This window comes from Polyodon spathula, chromosome 37 (assembly GCF_017654505.1).
Source record: "Polyodon spathula isolate WHYD16114869_AA chromosome 37, ASM1765450v1, whole genome shotgun sequence".
NCBI lineage: Eukaryota > Metazoa > Chordata > Actinopteri > Acipenseriformes > Polyodontidae > Polyodon > Polyodon spathula.
Genome location: NC_054570.1, coordinates 903,784 through 931,751, shown reverse-complemented (window position 1 = coordinate 931,751; position 27,968 = coordinate 903,784). Strand labels below are relative to the sequence as shown.

The following is a 27,968-nucleotide window of genomic DNA, read 5'->3' as shown; positions in this document are numbered from 1 at the left end:
TTTTTTTTTTTTTTTCAAAATAAATTCTAAAAATCTATAAATAAAACTATATTGCAAAAAAAAAGTGGGTTGTTATCTTCTTTAAAGAAAGTTTCACAATATTCGACTGTGACTGTTTTCTTATTTTGGTAACCTAGCAGCATCTCTCTCGCTTTGTATGCAGTATTCCATGACTTGTGATTTCACCAATCCAAGTTACATTTTCACCAGCCTTTTTAATGACGAGCTTAAAATACACACAGGCAGCACATCAAAGTCCCACAGCCATTGCCATTGTAAAGCTCAGAAGAAAGGGGCACACATCCCTATTGCACCAACACCCTGCAGCACGATGTGACACTGTGAAAAGATTATCATTCAGCAGCGTAAATTATCTCATATCCTTTTCCTTGTTTCGACTCCACTGTGTCCTCCCAATGAAACCCCTAGGATTTCAAATTATTCAGGAGTCTTCAACATAATAAAATAATTTCCCAAAAGAAGACACTTTTGATTATTTAAGACCATTTGTTTTTATTTATTTCTTTGAAAAAGATACCTTGTGATTGTTACAGGTACATTGGAAAGAAGATGAAAATAAATGTTTCTCTAGAAATGTGAAACCAGTATAGTAAGCACAGAGGTAATCACAGGCAGTAAATGATTGTAAGGCTGTGGACCCAATTCACAAACTTTTACAAGAACTATTCACACAACCGTCATATAGACTGTTTTTATTTTTAATTTTGTTTCAGAGAAAGTTGGAAGTTTATTCTCATTGTTTAACATACATGATCAATATGGTTTATAAACAGCCCTTAATGTTTTGTAAATAGGTCAACTACAGCACATCGAAATTAACACCAAAAACAAAAAAGTTTGCTTACAAAATTGGTAAATGGTACAGAGTAGAACTAAGGTGAATCATAGTTACCAACAGTAATGAGCATGTTCTATGACTGACACTTAAACAACAAACTTAAGCCTGGTTCTTGCTTCTCAGGCAAGGAAGTGACATACAATCAAAAGTGGGGCACATTGTGTTAAACTATTAATCTATTGTCAATTACTGTTTTTGAAATGTCTGATTCAATGCTTACCAGTTTTTAAAGAACCTCAGATATCAGATTGATACGCCCTCAAATGGTTTTATATATTTAATAAACGCCTAAGAATTAAACCCACACAATTTTCTATTTGAAAAACCACACCAAGAGAATAAAGAATGTGATGAGCTGGGTGCTTGATTTCCAGCCTCGGAGGTTCATGCAAAGCCCTGAAAAACACAAAGACAGTGGATCACAACATGCAAACATAAGCTTGAGAGGGCTGTCCCATTTGAGCAATCTATGATGTCATGTGAATAAAAACCTCACCATGATACTTAGACTAGAGCGAGATGTGGAGAAGTGAGGATGCGAGATGTGGAAAAGCATCATTGCTTTTCTTATCCTCAAGCTGTCAGTTCTTTTAAATACAATTCTGTTCATGTTAAGATTTGTCCCAAAAATGATCTGAACTTGGAAAGGCAAGACCTTCTCCCAAAGGTAGCTGTCCACATTGGTAACCAAACAACCACCAAATGACATAATAACTACCCCAGATAAAAAATAAATAAACAAGACCCATACTCATAAAGCATTTACCACCTTGTTCATTTTGCACCCTCTTTTTGTAAAACGGCAAACATATTATTTGAAACTTTTCAAACATCAGTGGTTTTTTTTTTTTTATTATATAAGTAAAAACTGGTGCAAACATGGTATGTGGTAAATGCTTTTTGAATATGACCCCAACTGCAGTACAAACATCGACGCTACTCTGCGGAAAATAAAAAGGGTGCCAGTCTGAACACGCGTTCAGAAACGTACCTCACTCCTTCCAGTCTGTGTGGAAGGCTAAGATGTTGGTTGCAATCCGGCTGCTTCTCATCATCAGGTCATCAGGGATTAACCCATTGAAATTTCCACACAGGCCGCAGAGCCGGCTGGCGTAGGCCTCGCTCACTGTCACCTTCACGTTACCCAAGCTGCAGTACTTGAGCTCAATCCCAGAGCTGTGCTTAATCAGGACAGTTCCCTGGGACAGCCTGATGGAAATGTCTCCTATGTCCGCTGGTAACATCACCTGCTGTCCATTCACCTGGAGATGTAAAGCAGAGTGCATTGCAGCCTGTAACTGTTTTTAAAATAAGTAGAAAAATAAATGTTCTACTGTTTTTTTTTTTTATGCAATCATTCTTAGCAGTTTACTACAATTACTCACATGTGTTGATAAGCCTGTTTGAAGTTCACAAGTTAATGTGAAATATCTTATTGTGACATAATAAATACTGTTCAGCTTTAAACTAAGTCTTTGTGGCAACCTCCTTTCTGCAGGTGTGGTGAGTGGCAACCTGCTCTCCCAAGTAAAGTAACCTGTACTTGAGGAAGTGTTTTCCATTGACTTCATAGTGTCAGAGTAAGAATCCACTCTTCTGCAGATCTCTGTCCAAAAAGGTTATTATCAACCTGCTGTAAATTATAATAATCAGAGGCGCATGTCCCCTTTACAAACTAGCGATCAGCTGACGCTGACATTGCAAGCACAGGGGTGCGGTTCAATAACCCTGTCTAGTCTAAACCTCTTTGAATCATAGTGCATTATTCTGCACTCACCAGAACCACCAGATCCGGCTTCAAAACGATGGACGTGGCTTCATAGTTAAAGTAAATAGCTTTCGTCATCGGTGTCGGGGCAGCCAGGTTTAGGTCAGCGGTGACTTTGAAGCGAGTCTGGGAGCTGTCGCAGAGGGTGATCATCTTATACTTTCCGCTCGACCCCAGTGTTGTCATCAGCTTGTCAAACGTGGTGAGCCCGCCCATGGAGAGCAGGTTGCAGCTGGCATGAGTGCGGCCGCACGTCCGGATTCCTCTTTGCACCACACAGCTCTCCCCTGGGGCACAGCTGATCTTCCCACAGCTTACATACCCCTCGACCGTGCACTTGCACCTCTCTGTGCAGTCTTCAGACACAAGGGACTCCCCCACCTGCATGGGCAAGCAAAGAGTTCGGGGATTGAACAGTCAATGGGAAAACAACATGTTTCATTGTATTTGTTTAAAATGATGTGATCATATAACAACATTACAACAGGTCTATCCCTCTAATTCATGTTATAGGTCTCAATGTGCAGTTTTGAAAGAAAAACCTATTATAACAGATATGTTTTTTTCAAAACATGATACAAATGAGCTTGTTACCTATACACACTTGTAATAAAAAAAGTGTGTTCTAGAAAGTTCTAGAAATGCGTTCGAGTTCATCTGTGCCCTTGCCCTATAATAACCCGTATCTTATATAACTTTTTTTTGTCACGCTTATATAACTTGTTTTTGTCAGAATGTTCTAGGGAAAGGGATGGTTTATTCAGAGGGCCGAGCCTCGAGGGAGTGATCTGGCCAATTACTCTCTCGCACGCAGAAACCTAACTTGGTAAGTTATAAAGGACTGAGTTCAGCCGTGATTCGTGCAGTCCTGCTCGGTAACTTGTTTTGGTTAGAATCCCATTCTAGGGAAAGGAATGGTTATTCAGAGGGCCGAGCCTCGAGGGAGTGATCTGGCCAATTACTCTCTCGCATGCAAAAGCCTAACTTGGTAAGTTATAAAGGACGGGGTTCTCCTCTGCTCTGATGAGAGTCAGCCGTGAGGATTAGCGTGCAGTCCTGCTCGGTAATTTCTTGGAGACAGCTGCTTTCTCTTACCAGGGTCGAAGGGCTCTCCCGATCCGCTTGGAAGGGTAAGAATTAGTTCAGTTGCGTCTCATGGATTGTATTGATCTGTGATTAATATAATCTTTGTATGTAACCTTGTTGGGTTGTGTCCCGTTAGGGATATCGTTATTCGCAGTATAGCATCTGTGTATGTGTGTGTGTGTGTGAAATAATAAAGGACCTTTTGAAATTACTCTGTGAAGTAATTGTCTTATTTACCTCCACATCAACTTCCTTTTAAATTTAAAGTAATTAAATTTCACACAACAACACTGTGGCAAATAAGGCTAGTAAAACAAGGAATGGATGAAACTGCTATGCAATAGGGGTCTTATTTCCATCCCTGTGATATACTGCACTAGGTTTAAAAAAGCCATAATTTTTTTGTCTTTTTGTGGGTAATTTCACCTGGAGATTGAAACAATATAAAGGATATAAATGACACATCTTGCTAATGCATTTTCGCACTACTGTATATTGTAACGTAGCTGCCTCAGAGACCCGTCTCAAAAGCAGGTCAGTTGGTTCCGGTTGCTGAATGGTAAACTGTTACTGTTACTGTTACTATAGGTTAGACGACATTGTCCTGTTACTTCCATCATAGCAACGTGTTGCTTTTCCAATCGCCTGATTGGTTCTTTGATCTGTCCAATCGCAGTGCTCTGTTTGTATTCCGAGTTTATATCAGAGTGCTGTCCAGAGGGAATGCGGGAGAGTTGGCATATCCACATTCTCCTGGTGCGTGTCAAATAAATGCCGGTGAAGGCAAGTTTTATTCAGGTAGGGACAGTTTAGCTTAGTTATTGTCTAAAAAGACAAGTAACAGAGCTTTTGTGCTAGTAACACATGAATACGATGTAGCTGAAATGTGGGAGTGCGTAAAACAAAAAGCCAAGGTCTCCTTGTGAAGTTACTGTTCCCTTCATCAATGCATCTCTTCTGGCACGGAGCTCAGGCAAGTGAACATTACTTAATGTGTACTTCTATGGGTTGTAAACCTCTTAGAATAATGGTGCTTATTGCTGGTGTACTATGGTACTGAAGAGCAGTGTCACCGATCAATGATTCTAAATATTAATGCATTTTGTTAATTAACAAGAAACAAATGATTAAACGAGGCTACGCAGAACTGCGCAGGTGTTTCGGCAGTGGTTACTACACTAGATTTCGAGTTTTTCTCTTCAATTCTTGATGCCTTAGCAACTCTGAAACCGTTAAAAACAACTGCATCTAATAACGCAGAATTTAAAATTGAAACATTGGGTGTATTTATTGCAGTTCACAACAATTCATGTTTTTTTTTTATTTAATCAAAACATGTTAAGTGTACAAAAAGCTAGGTTAGACAATGTGATTACAAGATGTGTGTGTGTTTAGATCGACAGATAGATAGATAGAAATAAATAATACATTGACAAATAATACTTTGTATGAAAACAAACTCAAGTGAGATCTACATGTTTTAAACGTGCTCAGAGCTGCCTTTTGTTTATATTAGTGTATGTATAAGTATTCTGGTTAGAATAACAGTGATATTTAAAACTAGACTGACCTTCATGTATCTCCCATTGTGAACACAGCCGCACTTATTCAGCAACACACATTTTTCCCCATCAGAGACGTAGCCTGACTCACACTGGCAGCCCTCATAACACTTGGAGGAGCAGGTGAGGGTGGTGATGGCACTGGCACAGGTGCTGCCACAGGTGTCAGCACACACATCATATTGGCTGTTCACAGGACAGGTCATTGCTGAAATGCACAACAACAAAAACACTTGTCTTGTGAATGCAGTAAACTATGGGTAAGGTTTGCAAATAATAATCAAAATTATAATTCCGGTAATGAGAAGAAAAGGAAAAAAAACCCTAACAGTGTTTGTAATGACCTGGCGTGAATATGGATATGTGTTGGAAGTCTCAAAGACCAGCAGGAGTAATAAGCTACCCGTTACCCCAACCCCCACATGGGGGTGCCTCGCTGGGCCACAGCTGCTAGGGTTAGATTATTGGGAGGCACTTCTACTAGAGCTAACCTGCTACATCAGTGGGTAAAGCTCTCAAAGTAAAATAGACAAATGCTTTGGTTGATCACACACACACACACACACACACACAAAAGACACATATCTACATACGGCAGAACCCATCATTCCTCCAGGGCTTGATGATGACTCCAGCATCCTGGCAGGCAGCAGTGTAGGCTTCCAGATTCCTACAGAGGATGTCCCTCAGCCCGTCGGTGGCGCATACATCAAAGACACAGTTTTCAAAGTAAATGTCAGGACTGATGATGGAGCGGCAGGCTGCGAAGGGGCCCGTTGTGGAGGAGATGATCCCACAGCTGTCTGCTTTGCTATACTTGGCCTTGTTGGTTTCGTCACAACGGGGGCAGTCCTGGTCACAGCCATGGTTGCACTTGGCTCCTTCTACAAAGACTTGCCAGCTGGCCCCGAAGGCATTGACGTTCTCTGTGAGTCCGCCACCCTGCAGTGCAAACTCATCCTTTTTGTTGCCGTTGAAGTTGCCACAAAGTCCGCCTACCTTGTTCCGGTAGTTGCCAGGGACGGTCACCTGCACGTAGTACACCAAATCGTAGAGGACCTTCAGCCCAAACTCTGTCTGAAGGATGATGTTTTTACCCTGCTGGATCACGGAAACCTTTCCATCGTCCAGTTTCAGGGGTAGGTTTGTATTGATTCCATTCACCTGAAAATGATTGGGATATCTTTAATTAAAAGAAAATATTTAATCTTGTAAGGAAACTGAAAAATAGTGGAAACAGAAAGATTCATTAAGCATTCAGATTCTTTAATTGGGAATATTAACTATACAGAAAGGGACAAGTTGTTTCTAGACTAAATACAATATTTTGTTCATTGCATCCAACAAAAATGCCTGATTCATTAAAGACCGATTTAGGAACAATTGCAGGCACGCAATGTTTGTGCTTGTGTTTTGAATGACAGGACCTCTCAAATAGTGCTTTCCTGCATAATAACAAAACATGACAGAAGAGATACTCTTCCATCTCAGCTCACCTTCACTCTCCATTGGACCTTCTGCTCCATAGTGATGCTGTAACCATTCACCTTAGTGACCACCATTCTAGTGACAGCCACCTTCGTTTTGCCATAGCTCTCATTCTCCACCTGCACTTCAAAAGGTGTAAGACTGCCGTTCGTGTACAGGAGCTTTGCCAGTGTGTAGGTGCAGGTGCCCTGGAAGTCGAATTTCAGCCCATCGAATGAGGTGTAGTGTGGGTCCCCAGAAGCAGTGCACTTCCCCTCCCCTAGGGGATGGCATCCCTGCACACCATTCTTTACTTGGCATGCCTCGTTCTCCCCGCATGTGATTGGCTGGCACTGCACAGCTCCACTGGCACCGCACGTGCACTGACTCGTGCACAATCCATCAGGGAAAAACATTTCCCCAGCCTTGTAGTAGCGGCCACTGTACATGCAGCCACACTGGGCAATGGGAACACACTGGACTCCACTGAGAATGAATCCCTCATTACACTGGCATCCTTCCTCACACAAAGCATCGCACTGGGTGCCAGTGGTGAGACTGGCACACGTTGATGGGCATCCACTGGCACACAACTCATAGTGGCTGTTTTGAGGACAGACAGGAGCTGAGGGGAGTAAAATTCAAATAATCCATAAACTGTTTCAAGTAGGACTATACTTTTTACAGAAGATTGAAATAAAAACTACACTTACCGCAAAATGTGTCTTTTCTCCATGCATAAACCTGGGCTCCAGCCTCCTGACATTTGGTGACGTAGCCACTAATAGCCTTACACACAACAGTCTGCATGCCCTTGTAGAGGCAGGCATCAAACACACAGTCATCGAAGAAATATGTAGGGGGCACCTTGGCATGGCAATCTCTGAACGGCCCAGTCGGATCCGTCATTATGCCACAGTATGCATTGGTCTCATATTGACGTTTCTGAGTGACATCGCAGTTTGGACACGTTCCTTTGCACTGGTCACTGCAGCCGGGGATGTTTTCTGTCTTCCAGCTCGCTCCAAACTCTGCTGGGACTTGGGTCAGCTGCCCGTTCTTCATAGTCAAGTCATCCTTGCCATCCTGGTTATAGTTTCCACACAGACCGCACATAGCGCCTGCATAACTTTCAGGTACAGTGACTGTCACTCGGCTGTTCCAGTCGAAAGTCACCTCCAATCCGAAACCGGTCTGAATGATGGCTTTCCAGCCTTTGCTTTGGATTGATAATCTGTTGTCTTCTATGCTCAAGGGTAGGTTCTCCCACAGGTTGTCCACCTAGTTTATTAGTAAAGTAGGAAAATATAATCAACATTAATGTAATCATACAAAAAATCATCAAATAAAATTAAATTACACATCCCTCTAAAATGCAGCTCTGTGCCAGTAAAGCATGTATTACCTCTGTAAGAGTTTGAATGAGGGAAATCCCTAAATTGTCAGTTTGTATCTAAGAATATACATTAGACACAAACACTCACCTGGACCTTCCCTGCATGGTCTGTGCTGATGATGATGATGTGGCCGTACACGTTGACTTGTACGAGCCGTGTGTAAGCCACAGCCTTATTGCCTCGGTGCTCATTCTGCACCTGCACCTGGAACTTCTCCAGTTCATCAGTGGAATTGCAGACAGCTGCTAGCTGGTAGAAGCAGGTTCCCTGGAAGTCAAACTTGCGTCCATCAAAGGAGATGTAGTGCGGGTCCCCACTGGCACTGCACGTTGCCTTTCTGTTGGAATAACAATCCCTTACTCCTTTAACTACCTTACAAACTTCGAAGGGCTTGCATTTTGTGTTTCTGCACTGAACTTTGCCAGTGCCTGCGTCACAGATGCATGATTGCTCGCAGCTATTGTCAGACCAGAGTCTGACCCCAGGTGGGTAGTATCGGCCCTGGTAGGTGCAGCCACATTTCTTGACAGGCACACACTCTCCAGCACTGAGAACGAAGCCTTCGTTACACTGGCAGGTCTCGGTGCAGGGCAGCTTGCAGTTGACAGAAGCACTAGGGTTGGAGCAGGATGCAGGACAGGCACTGCCACAGGACTCGTAGTGACTGTTGGGAGGACATGTCAGAGCTACAGGGACAAGACAGAATAAAATGGAATTCAGTGCCTATACAAGTCTCTCGTCTTCAAAAAGTGAATGTAGCGCATGCATATATTTAATCCCTTTTGCATACATTGATATGTTTTGTAAGTACTGTTCATAACATGTTAATTTAAATATTGGATGATTGTGCAGCCTGGATACTCACGACATTGGGACTGCTTTCTCCAGTTGTATACTTCAACTCCCCTTGCCTGGCAAGCATCTGCATAGGTCTTCAAAGCCTGACAGAGGAAAACCCTAAAGCCGTCATTCAAACACACATCGTAGACACAGCCGTCCATAAAGAGCTCTGGTTTGATGACTGCATGACAGTCCCTGAAAGGCCCATCAACTTTGGCCAGCAGACCACAGCTCTCCTGTCCCTGGTACTTGGAGATGAGGTTGGACTCGCAGGTCTTGCACTCTCCCTTGCAGTCATCCCAGCATGCAGGATCATCATCTTTAACTTTCCAGCTTGTCCCAAAGGACGCAGCATTGTTGGCCTCTTTTCCATCCACCATTACGAAATCATCTTTTGAGTCACCATTGTAATTACCACATAGACCACACAGCTGACCAAGGAAGGTGCTTGTGATAGACACAGTGAGGTGGTGGTTCCAGTCATATGACAACCTGAGACCAAAATCGGTGTCCAGAACAGCGTGGCCTCCACTTTGATAGATTTTTACTTTTCCTTCCTGCAGCGTGCTGGGCAAGTAATACATGTTCTGATTGACCTGAAATAGAAAACAAAACAGTTATTTATATTGCTAGAAATGTGATGGTTTGTGAAAAAGACACAGAGCTCTATGGAGCACACTTTTCAAATGTCAATTAATTGTGGAGAAATCCACATGGTCATAAGATTTTTTTTTTTTTTTTTCAGTGACACTCAGTATTGACTACATAGTTCTTACCCTCACTCTGCCATTTTCAGATTTGGCCATAGTTATCGTTAAGCCATAGACCTGGACGTTGACATGTTTTAAGTAGGCCACTTGTGTGCTACCCCGGTTTTCGTTCTTTGCCTCGATATTGAAGCTGGGCAGGGTTTCATTCCCGCAAGTCTTGGCGATGGTGTAGGTACAGGTGCCCTGGAAATCGAAGCTTCGTCCATCGAAGGTGCGGTAATGTGGGTCTCCCCAAGCGATACACTCCGCTTTCGATAGTGGTAAGCACACAGCCTGGTTGTCCACTTGTTGGCACGTTTCCCCGTTCCTGCACTGCTTCTTTTTGCATAGATCCACAACTGCAGGTGGGTAGGAAAGGAGAAGTAGGTTAGGATTAATTAAATTGCCAAGGTAGGAGAGTAAGTCGGAGCAGAAAAAAGAATAGACCACATCATCTCAAAGATCACAATTAAGATAAAGGTAATACCAGGAGCATGCAAACGTTCCAACATCGAAGACATTTTGTGTAGAAACAACTGAAGTTATGCAGGAGTCACCAAGATTAAAGGAATGCCTTTTATCTCTCTACTGCCACCATCTTTACACAAGATTCAGCAGCAGCAGGATGGCCTACCAGAGTAAGGCACAGATCTGTTATTACCATCACAATTCAGCACCATGCTGTCCTTTCCTTCCACCATTAAAGCCAGCAGTGCCATTATCAAACTCACGCTCATCTAAACAGATCTGGGCTCCGTTGTGCACAGCACACCCTGTGGTGCATTGGATTGTCTCACAGCTCACCGCTCCCTTGGGGTTACATGTGCACTTCCTGGAGCAGTCTGCAGACATCAGGGACTCCCCAACCTGGGAAGAAAAGGGAGTACATTGTAACGGGGTCAAATTGAGCAGGAATCTAGAGATAGATCACACTGTACAGGATCTCGCTCTGCTAGAGGCCATGCAGCGGCACAGGAACTGGTTTTATAATCCACAATGAAATATTTTCTGTTGCAAGAGGAATTACTGTTTGAAAGGAAATTGCTATTGATATCCTCTGTCGCAACCAAATAGCTTCATAAACAAATTTGCAGTCACCAAAAAATTTCACAATAAAAGACGAGGAATGGGGCTGACCTTCATGTATCTCCCGTTGTGCGAACAACCACAGTTTCCAGAGGATACACACTGTTCCCCATCAAACACAAAGCCAGGGTCACACTGGCAGCCCTCATAACACTGAGATGTGCAGGTGAGGGGGGCGATGATACTTGCACAAGCACTGCCACAGGTGTCCGCACAAACCTCGTACTGGCTGTTCTTTGGACAAGTCATTGCTAAAATGAGACACAGAAATACTTAAAATACATTAAAAAAGCCCCAGTTAATTCAATACTCTTAAAACACCAGTGTAACATACTCATTATATCAATTGCAACAAGATAAACAATGAATTGCTTACGGCAGAACCCATCGTTCCTCCAGGGCTTGATGATGACTCCAGCATCCTGGCAGGCAGCAGTGTAGGCTTCCAGATTCCTACAGAGGATGTCCCTCAGCCCGTCGGTGACGCATACATCAAAGACACAGTTTTCAAAGTAAATGTCAGGACTGATGACGGAGCGGCAGGCTGCGAAGGGGCCCGTTGTGGAGGAGATGATCCCACAGCTGTCTGCTTTGCTATACTTGGTCTTGTTGGTTTCGTCACACCGGGGGCAGTCCTGGTCACAGCCATGGTTGCACTTGGCTCCTTCTACAAAGACTTGCCAGCTGGCCCCGAAGGCATTGACGTTCTCTGTGAGTCCGCCACCCTGCAGTGCAAACTCATCCTTTTTGTTGCCGTTGAAGTTGCCACAAAGTCCGCCTACCTTGTTCCGGTAGTTGCCAGGGACGGTCACCTGCACGTAGTACACCAAATCGTAGAGGACCTTCAGCCCAAACTCTGTCTGAAGGATGATGTTTTTACCCTGCTGGATCACGGAAACCTTTCCATCGTCCAGTTTCAGGGGTAGGTTTGTATTGATTCCATTCACCTGAAAATGATTGGGATATCTTTAATTAAAAGAAAATATTTAATCTTGTAAGGAAACTGAAAAATAGTGGAAACAGAAAGATTCATTAAGCATTCAGATTCTTTAATTGGGAATATTAACTATACAGAAAGGGACAAGTTGTTTCTAGACTAAATACAATATTTTGTTCATTGCATCCAACAAAAATGCCTGATTCATTAAAGACCGATTTAGGAACAATTGCAGGCACGCAATGTTTGTGCTTGTGTTTTGAATGACAGGACCTCTCAAATAGTGCTTTCCTGCATAATAACAAAACATGGCAGAAGAGATACTCTTCCATCTCAGCTCACCTTCACTCTCCATTGGACCTTCTGCTCCATAGTGATGCTGTAACCATTCACCTTAGTGACCACCATTCTAGTGACAGCCACCTTCGTTTTGCCATAGCTCTCATTCTCCACCTGCACTTCAAAAGGTGTAAGACTGCCGTTCGTGTACAGGAGCTTTGCCAGTGTGTAGGTGCAGGTGCCCTGGAAGTCGAATTTCAGCCCATCGAATGAGGTGTAGTGTGGGTCCCCAGAAGCAGTGCACTTCCCCTCCCCTAGGGGATGGCATCCCTGCACACCATTCTTTACTTGGCACGCCTCGTTCTCCCCGCATGTGATTGGCTGGCACTGCACAGCTCCACTGGCACCGCACGTGCACTGACTCGTGCACAATCCATCAGGGAAAAACATTTCCCCAGCCTTGTAGTAGCGGCCACTGTACATGCAGCCACACTGGGCAATGGGAACACACTGGACTCCACTGAGAATGAATCCCTCATTACACTGGCATCCTTCCTCACACAAAGCATCGCACTGGGTGCCAGTGGTGAGACTGGCACACGTTGATGGGCATCCACTGGCACACAACTCATAGTGGCTGTTTTGAGGACAGACAGGAGCTGAGGGGAGTAAAATTCAAATAATCCATAAACTGTTTCAAGTAGGACTATACTTTTTACAGAAGATTGAAATAAAAACTACACTTACCGCAAAATGTGTCTTTTCTCCATGCATAAACCTGGGCTCCAGCCTCCTGACATTTGGTGACGTAGCCACTAATAGCCTTACACACAACAGTCTGCATGCCCTTGTAGAGGCAGGCATCAAACACACAGTCATCGAAGAAATATGTAGGGGGCACCTTGGCATGGCAATCTCTGAACGGCCCAGTCGGATCCGTCATTATGCCACAGTATGCATTGGTCTCATATTGACGTTTCTGAGTGACATCGCAGTTTGGACACGTTCCTTTGCACTGGTCACTGCAGCCGGGGATGTTTTCTGTCTTCCAGCTCGCTCCAAACTCTGCTGGGACTTGGGTCAGCTGCCCGTTCTTCATAGTCAAGTCATCCTTGCCATCCTGGTTATAGTTTCCACACAGACCGCACATAGCGCCTGCATAACTTTCAGGTACAGTGACTGTCACTCGGCTGTTCCAGTCGAAAGTCACCTCCAATCCGAAACCGGTCTGAATGATGGCTTTCCAGCCTTTGCTTTGGATTGATAATCTGTTGTCTTCTATGCTCAAGGGTAGGTTCTCCCACAGGTTGTCCACCTAGTTTATTAGTAAAGTAGGAAAATATAATCAACATTAATGTAATCATACAAAAAATCATCAAATAAAATTAAATTACACATCCCTCTAAAATGCAGCTCTGTGCCAGTAAAGCATGTATTACCTCTGTAAGAGTTTGAATGAGGGAAATCCCTAAATTGTCAGTTTGTATCTAAGAATATACATTAGACACAAACACTCACCTGGACCTTCCCTGCATGGTCTGTGCTGATGATGATGATGTGGCCGTACACGTTGACTTGTACGAGCCGTGTGTAAGCCACAGCCTTATTGCCTCGGTGCTCATTCTGCACCTGCACCTGGAACTTCTCCAGTTCATCAGTGGAATTGCAGACAGCTGCTAGCTGGTAGAAGCAGGTTCCCTGGAAGTCAAACTTGCGTCCATCAAAGGAGATGTAGTGCGGGTCCCCACTGGCACTGCACGTTGCCTTTCTGTTGGAATAACAATCCCTTACTCCTTTAACTACCTTACAAACTTCGAAGGGCTTGCATTTTGTGTTTCTGCACTGAACTTTGCCAGTGCCTGCGTCACAGATGCATGATTGCTCGCAGCTATTGTCAGACCAGAGTCTGACCCCAGGTGGGTAGTATCGGCCCTGGTAGGTGCAGCCACATTTCTTGACAGGCACACACTCTCCAGCACTGAGAACGAAGCCTTCGTTACACTGGCAGGTCTCGGTGCAGGGCAGCTTGCAGTTGACAGAAGCACTAGGGTTGGAGCAGGATGCAGGACAGGCACTGCCACAGGACTCGTAGTGACTGTTGGGAGGACATGTCAGAGCTACAGGGACAAGACAGAATAAAATGGAATTCAGTGCCTATACAAGTCTCTCGTCTTCAAAAAGTGAATGTAGCGCATGCATATATTTAATCCCTTTTGCATACATTGATATGTTTTGTAAGTACTGTTCATAACATGTTAATTTAAATATTGGATGATTGTGCAGCCTGGATACTCACGACATTGGGACTGCTTTCTCCAGTTGTATACTTCAACTCCCCTTGCCTGGCAAGCATCTGCATAGGTCTTCAAAGCCTGACAGAGGAAAACCCTAAAGCCGTCATTCAAACACACATCGTAGACACAGCCGTCCATAAAGAGCTCTGGTTTGATGACTGCATGACAGTCCCTGAAAGGCCCATCAACTTTGGCCAGCAGACCACAGCTCTCCTGTCCCTGGTACTTGGAGATGAGGTTGGACTCGCAGGTCTTGCACTCTCCCTTGCAGTCATCCCAGCATGCAGGATCATCATCTTTAACTTTCCAGCTTGTCCCAAAGGACGCAGCATTGTTGGCCTCTTTTCCATCCACCATTACGAAATCATCTTTTGAGTCACCATTGTAATTACCACATAGACCACACAGCTGACCAAGGAAGGTGCTTGTGATAGACACAGTGAGGTGGTGGTTCCAGTCATATGACAACCTGAGACCAAAATCGGTGTCCAGAACAGCGTGGCCTCCACTTTGATAGATTTTTACTTTTCCTTCCTGCAGCGTGCTGGGCAAGTAATACATGTTCTGATTGACCTGAAATAGAAAACAAAACAGTTATTTATATTGCTAGAAATGTGATGGTTTGTGAAAAAGACACAGAGCTCTATGGAGCACACTTTTCAAATGTCAATTAATTGTGGAGAAATCCACATGGTCATAAGATTTTTTTTTTTTTTTTCAGTGACACTCAGTATTGACTACATAGTTCTTACCCTCACTCTGCCATTTTCAGATTTGGCCATAGTTATCGTTAAGCCATAGACCTGGACGTTGACATGTTTTAAGTAGGCCACTTGTGTGCTACCCCGGTTTTCGTTCTTTGCCTCGATATTGAAGCTGGGCAGGGTTTCATTCCCGCAAGTCTTGGCGATGGTGTAGGTACAGGTGCCCTGGAAATCGAAGCTTCGTCCATCGAAGGTGCGGTAATGTGGGTCTCCCCAAGCGATACACTCCGCTTTCGATAGTGGTAAGCACACAGCCTGGTTGTCCACTTGTTGGCACGTTTCCCCGTTCCTGCACTGCTTCTTTTTGCATAGATCCACAACTGCAGGTGGGTAGGAAAGGAGAAGTAGGTTAGGATTAATTAAATTGCCAAGGTAGGAGAGTAAGTCGGAGCAGAAAAAAGAATAGACCACATCATCTCAAAGATCACAATTAAGATAAAGGTAATACCAGGAGCATGCAAACGTTCCAACATCGAAGACATTTTGTGTAGAAACAACTGAAGTTATGCAGGAGTCACCAAGATTAAAGGAATGCCTTTTATCTCTCTACTGCCACCATCTTTACACAAGATTCAGCAGCAGCAGGATGGCCTACCAGAGTAAGGCACAGATCTGTTATTACCATCACAATTCAGCACCATGCTGTCCTTTCCTTCCACCATTAAAGCCAGCAGTGCCATTATCAAACTCACGCTCATCTAAACAGATCTGGGCTCCGTTGTGCACAGCACACCCTGTGGTGCATTGGATTGTCTCACAGCTCACCGCTCCCTTGGGGTTACATGTGCACTTCCTGGAGCAGTCTGCAGACATCAGGGACTCCCCAACCTGGGAAGAAAAGGGAGTACATTGTAACGGGGTCAAATTGAGCAGGAATCTAGAGATAGATCACACTGTACAGGATCTCGCTCTGCTAGAGGCCATGCAGCGGCACAGGAACTGGTTTTATAATCCACAATGAAATATTTTCTGTTGCAAGAGGAATTACTGTTTGAAAGGAAATTGCTATTGATATCCTCTGTCGCAACCAAATAGCTTCATAAACAAATTTGCAGTCACCAAAAAATTTCACAATAAAAGACGAGGAATGGGGCTGACCTTCATGTATCTCCCGTTGTGCGAACAACCACAGTTTCCAGAGGATACACACTGTTCCCCATCAAACACAAAGCCAGGGTCACACTGGCAGCCCTCATAACACTGAGATGTGCAGGTGAGGGGGGCGATGATACTTGCACAAGCACTGCCACAGGTGTCCGCACAAACCTCGTACTGGCTGTTCTTTGGACAAGTCATTGCTAAAATGAGACATAGAAATACTTAAAATACATTAAAAAAGCCCCAGTTAATTCAATACTCTTAAAACACCAGTGTAACATACTCATTATATCAATTGCAACAAGATAAACAATGAATTGCTTACAGCAGAACCCATCGTTCCTCCAGGGCTTGATGATGACTCCAGCATCCTGGCAGGCAGCAGTGTAGGCTTCCAGATTCCTACAGAGGATGTCCCTCAGCCCGTCGGTGACGCATACATCAAAGACACAGTTTTCAAAGTAAATGTCAGGACTGATGACGGAGCGGCAGGCTGCGAAGGGGCCCGTTGTGGAGGAGATGATCCCACAGCTGTCTGCTTTGCTATACTTGGTCTTGTTGGTTTCGTCACACCGGGGGCAGTCCTGGTCACAGCCATGGTTGCACTTGGCTCCTTCTACAAAGACTTGCCAGCTGGCCCCGAAGGCATTGACGTTCTCTGTGAGTCCGCCACCCTGCAGTGCAAACTCATCCTTTTTGTTGCCGTTGAAGTTGCCACAAAGTCCGCCTACCTTGTTCCGGTAGTTGCCAGGGACGGTCACCTGCACGTAGTACACCAAATCGTAGAGGACCTTCAGCCCAAACTCTGTCTGAAGGATGATGTTTTTACCCTGCTGGATCACGGAAACCTTTCCATCGTCCAGTTTCAGGGGTAGGTTTGTATTGATTCCATTCACCTGAAAATGATTGGGATATCTTTAATTAAAAGAAAATATTTAATCTTGTAAGGAAACTGAAAAATAGTGGAAACAGAAAGATTCATTAAGCATTCAGATTCTTTAATTGGGAATATTAACTATACAGAAAGGGACAAGTTGTTTCTAGACTAAATACAATATTTTGTTCATTGCATCCAACAAAAATGCCTGATTCATTAAAGACCGATTTAGGAACAATTGCAGGCACGCAATGTTTGTGCTTGTGTTTTGAATGACAGGACCTCTCAAATAGTGCTTTCCTGCATAATAACAAAACATGGCAGAAGAGATACTCTTCCATCTCAGCTCACCTTCACTCTCCATTGGACCTTCTGCTCCATAGTGATGCTGTAACCATTCACCTTAGTGACCACCATTCTAGTGACAGCCACCTTCGTTTTGCCATAGCTCTCATTCTCCACCTGCACTTCAAAAGGTGTAAGACTGCCGTTCGTGTACAGGAGCTTTGCCAGTGTGTAGGTGCAGGTGCCCTGGAAGTCGAATTTCAGCCCATCGAATGAGGTGTAGTGTGGGTCCCCAGAAGCAGTGCACTTCCCCTCCCCTAGGGGATGGCATCCCTGCACACCATTCTTTACTTGGCACGCCTCGTTCTCCCCGCATGTGATTGGCTGGCACTGCACAGCTCCACTGGCACCGCACGTGCACTGACTCGTGCACAATCCATCAGGGAAAAACATTTCCCCAGCCTTGTAGTAGCGGCCACTGTACATGCAGCCACACTGGGCAATGGGAACACACTGGACTCCACTGAGAATGAATCCCTCATTACACTGGCATCCTTCCTCACACAAAGCATCGCACTGGGTGCCAGTGGTGAGACTGGCACACGTTGATGGGCATCCACTGGCACACAACTCATAGTGGCTGTTTTGAGGACAGACAGGAGCTGAGGGGAGTAAAATTCAAATAATCCATAAACTGTTTCAAGTAGGACTATACTTTTTACAGAAGATTGAAATAAAAACTACACTTACCGCAAAATGTGTCTTTTCTCCATGCATAAACCTGGGCTCCAGCCTCCTGACATTTGGTGACGTAGCCACTAATAGCCTTACACACAACAGTCTGCATGCCCTTGTAGAGGCAGGCATCAAACACACAGTCATCGAAGAAATATGTAGGGGGCACCTTGGCATGGCAATCTCTGAACGGCCCAGTCGGATCCGTCATTATGCCACAGTATGCATTGGTCTCATATTGACGTTTCTGAGTGACATCGCAGTTTGGACACGTTCCTTTGCACTGGTCACTGCAGCCGGGGATGTTTTCTGTCTTCCAGCTCGCTCCAAACTCTGCTGGGACTTGGGTCAGCTGCCCGTTCTTCATAGTCAAGTCATCCTTGCCATCCTGGTTATAGTTTCCACACAGACCGCACATAGCGCCTGCATAACTTTCAGGTACAGTGACTGTCACTCGGCTGTTCCAGTCGAAAGTCACCTCCAATCCGAAACCGGTCTGAATGATGGCTTTCCAGCCTTTGCTTTGGATTGATAATCTGTTGTCTTCTATGCTCAAGGGTAGGTTCTCCCACAGGTTGTCCACCTAGTTTATTAGTAAAGTAGGAAAATATAATCAACATTAATGTAATCATACAAAAAATCATCAAATAAAATTATATTACACATCCCTCTAAAATGCAGCTCTGTGCCAGTAAAGCATGTATTACCTCTGTAAGAGTTTGAATGAGGGAAATCCCTAAATTGTCAGTTTGTATCTAAGAATATACATTAGACACAAACACTCACCTGGACCTTCCCTGCATGGTCTGTGCTGATGATGATGATGTGGCCGTACACGTTGACTTGTACGAGCCGTGTGTAAGCCACAGCCTTATTGCCTCGGTGCTCATTCTGCACCTGCACCTGGAACTTCTCCAGTTCATCAGTGGAATTGCAGACAGCTGCTAGCTGGTAGAAGCAGGTTCCCTGGAAGTCAAACTTGCGTCCATCAAAGGAGATGTAGTGCGGGTCCCCACTGGCACTGCACGTTGCCTTTCTGTTGGAATAACAATCCCTTACTCCTTTAACTACCTTACAAACTTCGAAGGGCTTGCATTTTGTGTTTCTGCACTGAACTTTGCCAGTGCCTGCGTCACAGATGCATGATTGCTCGCAGCTATTGTCAGACCAGAGTCTGACCCCAGGTGGGTAGTATCGGCCCTGGTAGGTGCAGCCACATTTCTTGACAGGCACACACTCTCCAGCACTGAGAACGAAGCCTTCGTTACACTGGCAGGTCTCGGTGCAGGGCAACTTGCAGTTGACAGAAGCACTAGGGTTGGAGCAGGATGCAGGACAGGCACTGCCACAGGACTCGTAGTGACTGTTGGGAGGACATGTCAGAGCTACAGGGACAAGACAGAATAAAATGGAATTCAGTGCCTATACAAGTCTCTCGTCTTCAAAAAGTGAATGTAGCGCATGCATATATTTAATCCCTTTTGCATACATTGATATGTTTTGTAAGTACTGTTCATAACATGTTAATTTAAATATTGGATGATTGTGCAGCCTGGATACTCACGACATTGGGACTGCTTTCTCCAGTTGTATACTTCAACTCCCCTTGCCTGGCAAGCATCTGCATAGGTCTTCAAAGCCTGACAGAGGAAAACCCTAAAGCCGTCATTCAAACACACATCGTAGACACAGCCGTCCATAAAGAGCTCTGGTTTGATGACTGCATGACAGTCCCTGAAAGGCCCATCAACTTTGGCCAGCAGACCACAGCTCTCCTGTCCCTGGTACTTGGAGATGAGGTTGGACTCGCAGGTCTTGCACTCTCCCTTGCAGTCATCCCAGCATGCAGGATCATCATCTTTAACTTTCCAGCTTGTCCCAAAGGACGCAGCATTGTTGGCCTCTTTTCCATCCACCATTACGAAATCATCTTTTGAGTCACCATTGTAATTACCACATAGACCACACAGCTGACCAAGGAAGGTGCTTGTGATAGACACAGTGAGGTGGTGGTTCCAGTCATATGACAACCTGAGACCAAAATCGGTGTCCAGAACAGCGTGGCCTCCACTTTGATAGATTTTTACTTTTCCTTCCTGCAGCGTGCTGGGCAAGTAATACATGTTCTGATTGACCTGAAATAGAAAACAAAACAGTTATTTATATTGCTAGAAATGTGATGGTTTGTGAAAAAGACACAGAGCTCTATGGAGCACACTTTTCAAATGTCAATTAATTGTGGAGAAATCCACATGGTCATAAGATTTTTTTTTTTTTTTTCAGTGACACTCAGTATTGACTACATAGTTCTTACCCTCACTCTGCCATTTTCAGATTTGGCCATAGTTATCGTTAAGCCATAGACCTGGACGTTGACATGTTTTAAGTAGGCCACTTGTGTGCTACCCCGGTTTTCGTTCTTTGCCTCGATATTGAAGCTGGGCAGGGTTTCATTCCCGCAAGTCTTGGCGATGGTGTAGGTACAGGTGCCCTGGAAATCGAAGCTTCGTCCATCGAAGGTGCGGTAATGTGGGTCTCCCCAAGCGATACATTCTGCCTTGGATACTGGGACACACGTAGCCTGGCCGTTTACTGGCTGACACTTTTCTCCTGTCCTGCACTGCTTGTTTTCACAGGAGTCTATGGGTACAGCTGGAATAATGGAGTGGTCAAAACAAGGAGCATGTTTGCAAAGCACTTACATAGGAAATGAGAACGAGGCATCAGAAAAGTGTAAGAATGTCAATTAGCTCTTAGACTTTGTTCAAAGGGGTCTGGAACTGTTTACTTCTGGATTTTCCGAGATATTGGGCCCTAAACACAGCAGTAAATCATTTGTCCATTTTCATTTTTTTCTAAATATTAGTATTATCTCCTATTAAGGTTTATTATCAAAATTTTGGCATTTCAGATGTTTGATATAAATCTTAATATTTGCATCAGCAAAAGCAACCCCCCCCCCCATCAAATAAAATAAAATGTAGTTGCCATACTTACAGTCTATTGCACAAGGTGCAGGGGATCCATATCCATTATATAATACTGTCCCAATGCTGTAGACACCAAATGAAGATTTTGGATGCTCTATGTAGTGTGGTTTTTCCTCCTGACCATATTCAATATGAGCCCAGGAATATTCAGTGCCTTTTACTGGGGCCCACGTGACCGTTTTCAACAGCAACTGGTTATCAAAGCGTATTTCTGAGATGTCTGAAGGTTTTGCCACAACCAGTAATCGGTTTTCAAATTTGTCGTAGCCTTGAATAAAGTATTTACTGCAAAACAAGTTGGTTGGGACAACGTTCATTAAAAATGTATCAAAGCCCCACTCGCCTCTTGATCCTCCAGTACTGTAGAACATGACCTGGATACTTCGGGATGCTGTGATGTAAAGGGGAGTGGTTCCGTCTATTTTCAAAGAGATAACCTCTCCACTTTTGAGCTGTTTGGAATCCTTTTTATCTCCATACTGAATTAGAACATCAGTGGACTGCGAGGCAGCAACATAAACATAGTCATCCTTCCTCTGATAAGGTTGAGGTGGTACAATAAAGGATGATCCCCACCTGGTTACAGGTAGCAGCTGCTCAAAGAGAACGTTGCACCTAACATTGAGATTGGAACACACGTGGCCCGCTATTACACCGACAGGTTTAGTGGAAACAATCTTTGTGCCTGAAAGGTCGTCCATGCTCATTAGCTGAACACTCTCATACTTGGAAAGAAAGATTGTGAGTTTACTCCCTTTTATGTATGTTATCTGGTTAAAGGTCACTTTCCCTGTGAGGTACACATCAACAGAGTTTGAGTTTTCCAAATTCATGATAGCAAAAAGCTTGGAGAGATCCCCATAGTTTGGAGTAACCACATAATACTCATTACCCCAGTCTGTAACAGGGTATACAATGGTGGTGTCTGCTGTGCGGGTCTTGTAGTTCATAAGAATGGATGACAAGGGCTTCTGTGATGTGATAACAATCATGTTAGAGGACCTGACACTACCTTGGACCTCCAGGGTCTGGGGAAGTGAAATCACTTGGCTCCTGCTTTGTTCAAGTTCAAGACACATAGGAAAACCAGGCATGTGTACATTTATAGATACTTGAGTGGCAGCTGCAGAGCGAGCGGAAATAGACAAGTTAAACTGGGGATCATTGCCTGGCAAATAATTTTGTGTGATGAGTGTGGCATATTGGATCCCATCTGTGATCTCCAGACAGTCCGCTGTGGAAAAAAACATTCGAACAATCAAACTGATGAACAGAAGAAATTTACAAATGAGAGATGACCATTTGTCTGCTCTATACTCATCCGGTTCCCAGCTGTTGGTTGATCTCTAAACTTTTTCAAGTTGTCTCCTAAAGGATTCCTATGATTCGGCATCAACCACATGGTTAGATAACCCATTCCATTCTCTCTGTGTAAAAAATATCTAGAACCTTCTGTCCTAACTCTGTAAATAGGACTTTGAAGGAGTGTCTCAGTGGCTCTGCACATTTGTTTGGTAAATGCATTCCATTACATATAAAAAATGCTTTATACTTTTTTTAATTATGAACATCTAATGTATTTTAAGAAGTCTCACAATTCACCAGTAACACATCTGCTTTGCAAGAACAATCTGTCCAAAGCTTGCTCCATTCAGATCACTGACAGTCTGAGGAACACAAAGTCGGACATGTCAGCTTAGGACTTTTGGTATCAAGGGCTTGATTCAAGAAAGATTCAAGAAACAAGTAGGACATGGTGAGAGCAGTCTTTCCCCACCCCCAGTACTTTGAGTGTCTGTCACATGTCTTCATGCTGCTATGGTACAGCAAAGGATCAGTATAACAGATCAGGCCTGTTTTTTATACCCAAGCAGATAAAAACAAATTCTCACCCAATGAAACACAGAGCCCAAAATCATTGTTAATGACATCCTTGTACTTACAATGATTGTAACAAGGTGCAGAAGATCCATATGCATTCTGGTCAGCTTTTCCTATGCTGTAGACTCCAATGGCAGCAGTAGGGTGCTCCACAACGTGTTGTATGGGCTGGGATCCAAAGTCAGAGAGTGCCCAAGAGAATTCTGTGCCCGGGATCGGAGTCCAAACAAGGCTTTGAACTTTCTTATCAAACATAATTCCTGAGATGTCTGCGGTCTTTGACACAACCATTGCTTGACTTGTAAACCCTTCATGGCCTTGTACAGAATATTTTTGGCAAAATGTGTCAGTGGGGAGAATATTCATCAAAAACGGGTCAAACATTTGACCACCTACTCTACCGCCAGTGCAGTAATACAAGACCTGTATGCCTGCTGAAGCATGTATATATAGGGGTTTGTGGAGGCTTATTGGAAGTGAAATACTTTGTCCACGATCTAAAGCTAGTGACTTGAGTTCACTTCCAGATTGGATCTGGAAATTGGTTTGCTGGGATGCAGTTACATAAACTAGATCAAAATCGTTCTGATAAGGGAGAGGAGGCACAATGAAGGTAGTTCCCCATTGTGGTACGGGCAACAGCTGCTGAACAAGGGTATTGCAATTAGAGTTTTTCATTGAACATGTGTGACCAGTGATTACAGCTACTGGTTTCTCACTCTTGATTCTAGTGCCCGACAAGTCGTTAGAACTCTGCAATTGAAAGCTTTCAAACTTTGAAAGGGACACAGTGAGTTTTGTACCTGCTGTATATTGTTTCCCTTCAAATCTCACGTCCCCTTTCAGATCCACCTCAACGGTGTTTGGCTGTTCTGCATTTATGATGGCAAACTGTTTGGAGGCTTTCTGATAATCTGGGGTGAGGGCAAAGTACTCTACTCCCCATTCATTTATAGGGTACACAACAGTGGAATCTGCTGTTTTGGGCTTGGAGTTCAGCAGAACAACAGTGATGGGTTTGCTGGACTCGATTACAATGGTATTGGAGGACTTGACAGTGCCCGCGACCTCCACGTTTCCTGGGAGTGAAATAACTTTGCTTTCTATTGAGTTAATCTCCAGATTGAGGGGAAATCTAGGGCCTGGGCCAAAGACTGTCACTATGGTTGTGCCAAGGGACTGTGCAGTAAACACCAGGCTAGACGTGGATGGCCCATATGCATTAGAATAATTCTCAGTGATGACTGTCGCAAACTTGGTCCCAGCTGTGCTTATAGAACAGACACCTGACAAAAATGACATGCATAATAAATATTAGGAAATATATTGGGAAAGTCAAGGCAAGTTCTTTTTAGAGCATATTGAGTCAAATTGATTTTGGCTGGGGTTCGATCAACTAAAATCTTTTAACTCAGAAATAAAATGTGCTGATAAATGTAGGACAGGAAAAAAATACCTTCGCTATTGCACACTGTGGTATGGGTAGGACTTAAATAATAAATTAAACCATATCTGAGTGAGAGAGTGCTTAAATCTACCCCTGGACAACTTTGGGAAAACCATATAGGCTATTAAATCACATCAATATTAAATGCAAAAAAGCTGTATTAATAAAAAAAAAGCAACGTGTTCAAGTTTGTACACATGACGTTCCTCTCTAGACTCTATACATAACCTATACGTAACTTCAGACCAGTTCAGTACTTACTGTAGAACAGCGCTGCTAAAGCACAAAGCTGCACCACCTCCTTCTTCAACCCCATTTCTGCAAGAGATCATTACATTAAAACAGCAGTCAGAGAAGCTATTCTTAGAAAATAAACGTAGCATTTATAAAGAAAAGCCCCCTAACTGCCTACAGCAATGTCACATTGGGAGATGTCATAATGATAAGAGCATTTAGTCTAACTTAAATTCCAAGGTCTCAAAACAGAAACCGATTATCCTTGTAACACCTTGTGACATGACTTACCCAGAAGATAAAATAAACATTTTTTAAATACAACCAGTGTCAGAGGTCATTAAACAATTAGAAATTAAACATAAAATACTACTACTACTACTACTACTACTACTACTAATAATAATAATAATAATAATAATAATAATAATAATAATAATAATAATAAATAATAATAATTCTGCATTATTTTAAGAAACACTTGGTGAATGGTAAGTTTAAAAAAAAAATAAAATAAAAAAAAAAATTCTGACTTTGCAATTATCAATCCTCATCCAGCATATCACAGCATGAAATAACTCAAAGAATGTAATAAATGAGACCAGGTTTTAATTTAGGTCTAGCTTTTTAAATAAATTGGTTACTAACAATAGTTTTACAGGAATGGAACAAGAGACTGGGGCCAAGGTTGGTCGCACCCTCAAAAATCTCCTCTTTATTAGACTGCTAATAATTATATGCATCTGATTTTTAAAACAAAATGCATTATTTGCTGAAACAAAAACAAGAAACAAACACACTAAGTCTAAAAGAAGAGCTTTTTGAGCATGCAAACAACCTTGTCTCGCAAGCTTATGTTGTGTGGTTTCTTTGGCTGCTTGTGTGGAGGTGGGAATGGCTTGACTGCTGCATTAGCATTGTTTTATGCAATGAATTTCCTTGCTTTTTCATTATAAAGTACACCAGTTGGGTGGAGGTGTTCCATGCACGACTTCTGGGTTTTACCACCTTGTATTAGACATGTTAATGCAAAGAGTGCAGACTCAGTAATTCTAGCAAAATTAGTAAAACAACGCTGATCGTTTGTATCTACATAGGTTTTAAAATATGCAATCTTAAAAATAAAACAAAAAAAAATCATGAAACATTCATACAAAGAATTGTTTTTACAATTGAGAGCAAGGGTTTACCATACTGCTCATTGTTCACCAAAGTTAGAACATTCTATTAAATGTAATATTAAACTTCAGTTCCAATGGAATTTTACTACATTGTAGTGTTAAACTGCAGTGTGTGTGTGTGTGTGTGTGTGTGTGTCTATATCTATATATATATATATATATATATATATATATATATATCTATATATATATATATATATATATATATATATATATATCTATCTATCTATCTATATCTATATCTATATATATATCTATCTATATATATATATATCTATATATTGTGATGATGTGTATGTACCAAACGTCAATTTGGAGGCTTTTGGACCCTGGGGATAGCCACACACATTGTATGATGACAAATGTAACAATTGCTTAATTGTATAGTTAATGTAACAATTGCTTAATTGTATAGTTAATGGGCAAATGCTGATCAGATGCGAGTGATCAAGTTGGGGTTAAAAAGGTTTTCAGTTGGTGTGTTCAGGGGAGAGAGAGAAAAGAAACTGAACAGTGGAAAGGTATGTCGGACAAAGAAAGAGTTTTCTGTTAACGAAACAAAGGTACGGGTTCTGACAAAAGTGCTTGAATGTGATTTAGATTAGGTGATTTATGGTATTAATTTAAACAGGGGAACAGGCTTACCCTGCCCTGCATTAGATAGCACTACTATTAACCAGTTTAGTTAGCGCCTAAAGAAGGGCTAGGTTTTGTTTTGTGTTTTTGTTTGTTTGAAACATCAGTTTGCTAATAAACGTACGCCACAGTGTTTAAAGAGCCCTTCCATTGTATCGTGTAAAAATTAAAGAGACAGACACCTGTCTGAAAGAACAACACGGACTCCGGCTGAAAAGGTCAGAATACATCACAATATCCTCAGAGGTATATATGCTTTTTTATATGATTCATGCTATAATACACACAGCTTTGGCCAAAAGTTTTGCATCACCCTGTAGAATTAACTAATTTTGCTTCATAAAGTCAAATGAAACTTGCTGATTAATGTTACGTTACCATATTGAATTATACACCGCTTTGCAGTTTTCCAGATACATTATGAATAACTGACAGAAATTGAATACTACTATTATGGATTTCGGTAGACTTCCAAAATCATTTTGTATTTTTTTTGATTATACGATAAATAAAATATGTAACTATGTTGATGTAGTTGTTTTTTTTTATTTTTTATAAGATTTATTGTTTAATTATGTCTCAGCCCTAAAATTCTAGGTGATGTAAAACTTTTGGCCACAGCTGTACATGTTTTGCATCCCAAATTAATATTCACTGAACTTTAAGAAATACATTGAGTTTGAGGAGCCTTGTTTTATATAAAGCTTCTCTTAGGTTAAACGGGCCTTTGTAAAAATGAGAGCAAAAAAGACTTTGAATCCTTTCTAAAATAGGTGAACAACCTGTTTAACAAACAGTAAAGTTAAAACATCTCTTTAATAAACAACCCAATTATAATAAAAATAATAACAACAATTAAATATATAAGGGGTATTTCTTTCTTTCTTTGAGGGGTGTCCTGTTCAACCCTGGTGACCCACACTTTCATTTGCAACATTGTTATTATTATTGTTTGCAACTATTATTGCTTCCTAATACCAGCTGAAAACTGACATGGTTGTGAATTTTCCCTCCACATCATTTTTAATTGTAGTTTTTTTTATGGCTATCTGATTTATGTGTCTGTATGTTTGCATTAAAAGCAGACCCTTCTATAAAGTACTTTAACCCTAATGATAATAATGATACATGAAGGTTGAGAAAGGGTAGAAAAAGTTTGTCTTACCTGCAGGTGCACCTATTGGTCTGGATGCCCATGCCTCTTAAATACCAACACTTTCCTAGAAGGGGTGGAACTCCTGAACCGAAGTAGGAGTGGAACACCACAAGAATGTAAGATTGCAAAAAATACTTGTATGTGCCCGACCTGCATCTTGCTGTTTCTGTAACAGTTGCATTTTCTTTTTCAATAAAAAAACAGCAAAACAGCAAAACCGCTCTGTTTTACACCTACAGTAACAGCTAAATTTACGTGTAATATTAATAGCTGTGATTTAACATAACCATGGTGATATCCTGCTGCCTTTTAAGTTTTAAAGAAACATGCAAATCAGAAAAGGTTAAATCGGTTATTTAA

General features: G+C 42.6%; 1 protein-coding gene across 1 annotated transcript; it reads right to left on the bottom strand.

The window, feature by feature from the left end:
• Positions 1–502: 502 nt before the first annotated feature.
• Positions 503–24,705, bottom strand: LOC121304192 (IgGFc-binding protein-like). Its single transcript, XM_041235161.1, has 29 exons — positions 24,663–24,705; positions 23,017–24,240; positions 21,081–22,307; positions 20,398–20,735; positions 19,648–20,218; positions 18,870–19,468; positions 18,099–18,666; positions 17,415–18,010; positions 16,512–17,082; positions 16,187–16,386; positions 15,781–15,916; positions 15,077–15,408; positions 14,327–14,897; positions 13,549–14,147; positions 12,778–13,345; positions 12,094–12,689; positions 11,191–11,761; positions 10,866–11,065; positions 10,460–10,595; positions 9,756–10,087; positions 9,005–9,575; positions 8,227–8,825; positions 7,456–8,023; positions 6,772–7,367; positions 5,869–6,439; positions 5,284–5,483; positions 2,637–3,008; positions 1,851–2,121; positions 503–1,255 (listed from the first exon to the last, which is right to left on the bottom strand). Exons 2-28 carry the CDS (start codon positions 23,630–23,632, stop codon positions 1,852–1,854), a joined length of 13,074 nt encoding a protein of 4,357 aa, XP_041091095.1. The 5' UTR covers positions 23,633–24,240; positions 24,663–24,705; the 3' UTR covers positions 503–1,255; position 1,851.
• Positions 24,706–27,968: the final 3,263 nt, after the last annotated feature.

Coding starts and splice junctions, on each gene's coding strand:
- LOC121304192 (XM_041235161.1), bottom strand. CDS start 23,632: ATGAAAAACTCTAATTGCAATACCCTTGTTCAGCAGCTGTTGCCCGTA. Junction 8,826..9,004: donor GAGAAAGCAGTCCCAATGTC/GTGAGTATCCAG, acceptor TTGTCCCTGTAG/CTCTGACATGTCCTCCCAAC. Junction 5,484..5,868: donor GAGGAATGATGGGTTCTGCC/GTATGTAGATAT, acceptor TGTGCATTTCAG/CAATGACCTGTCCTGTGAAC.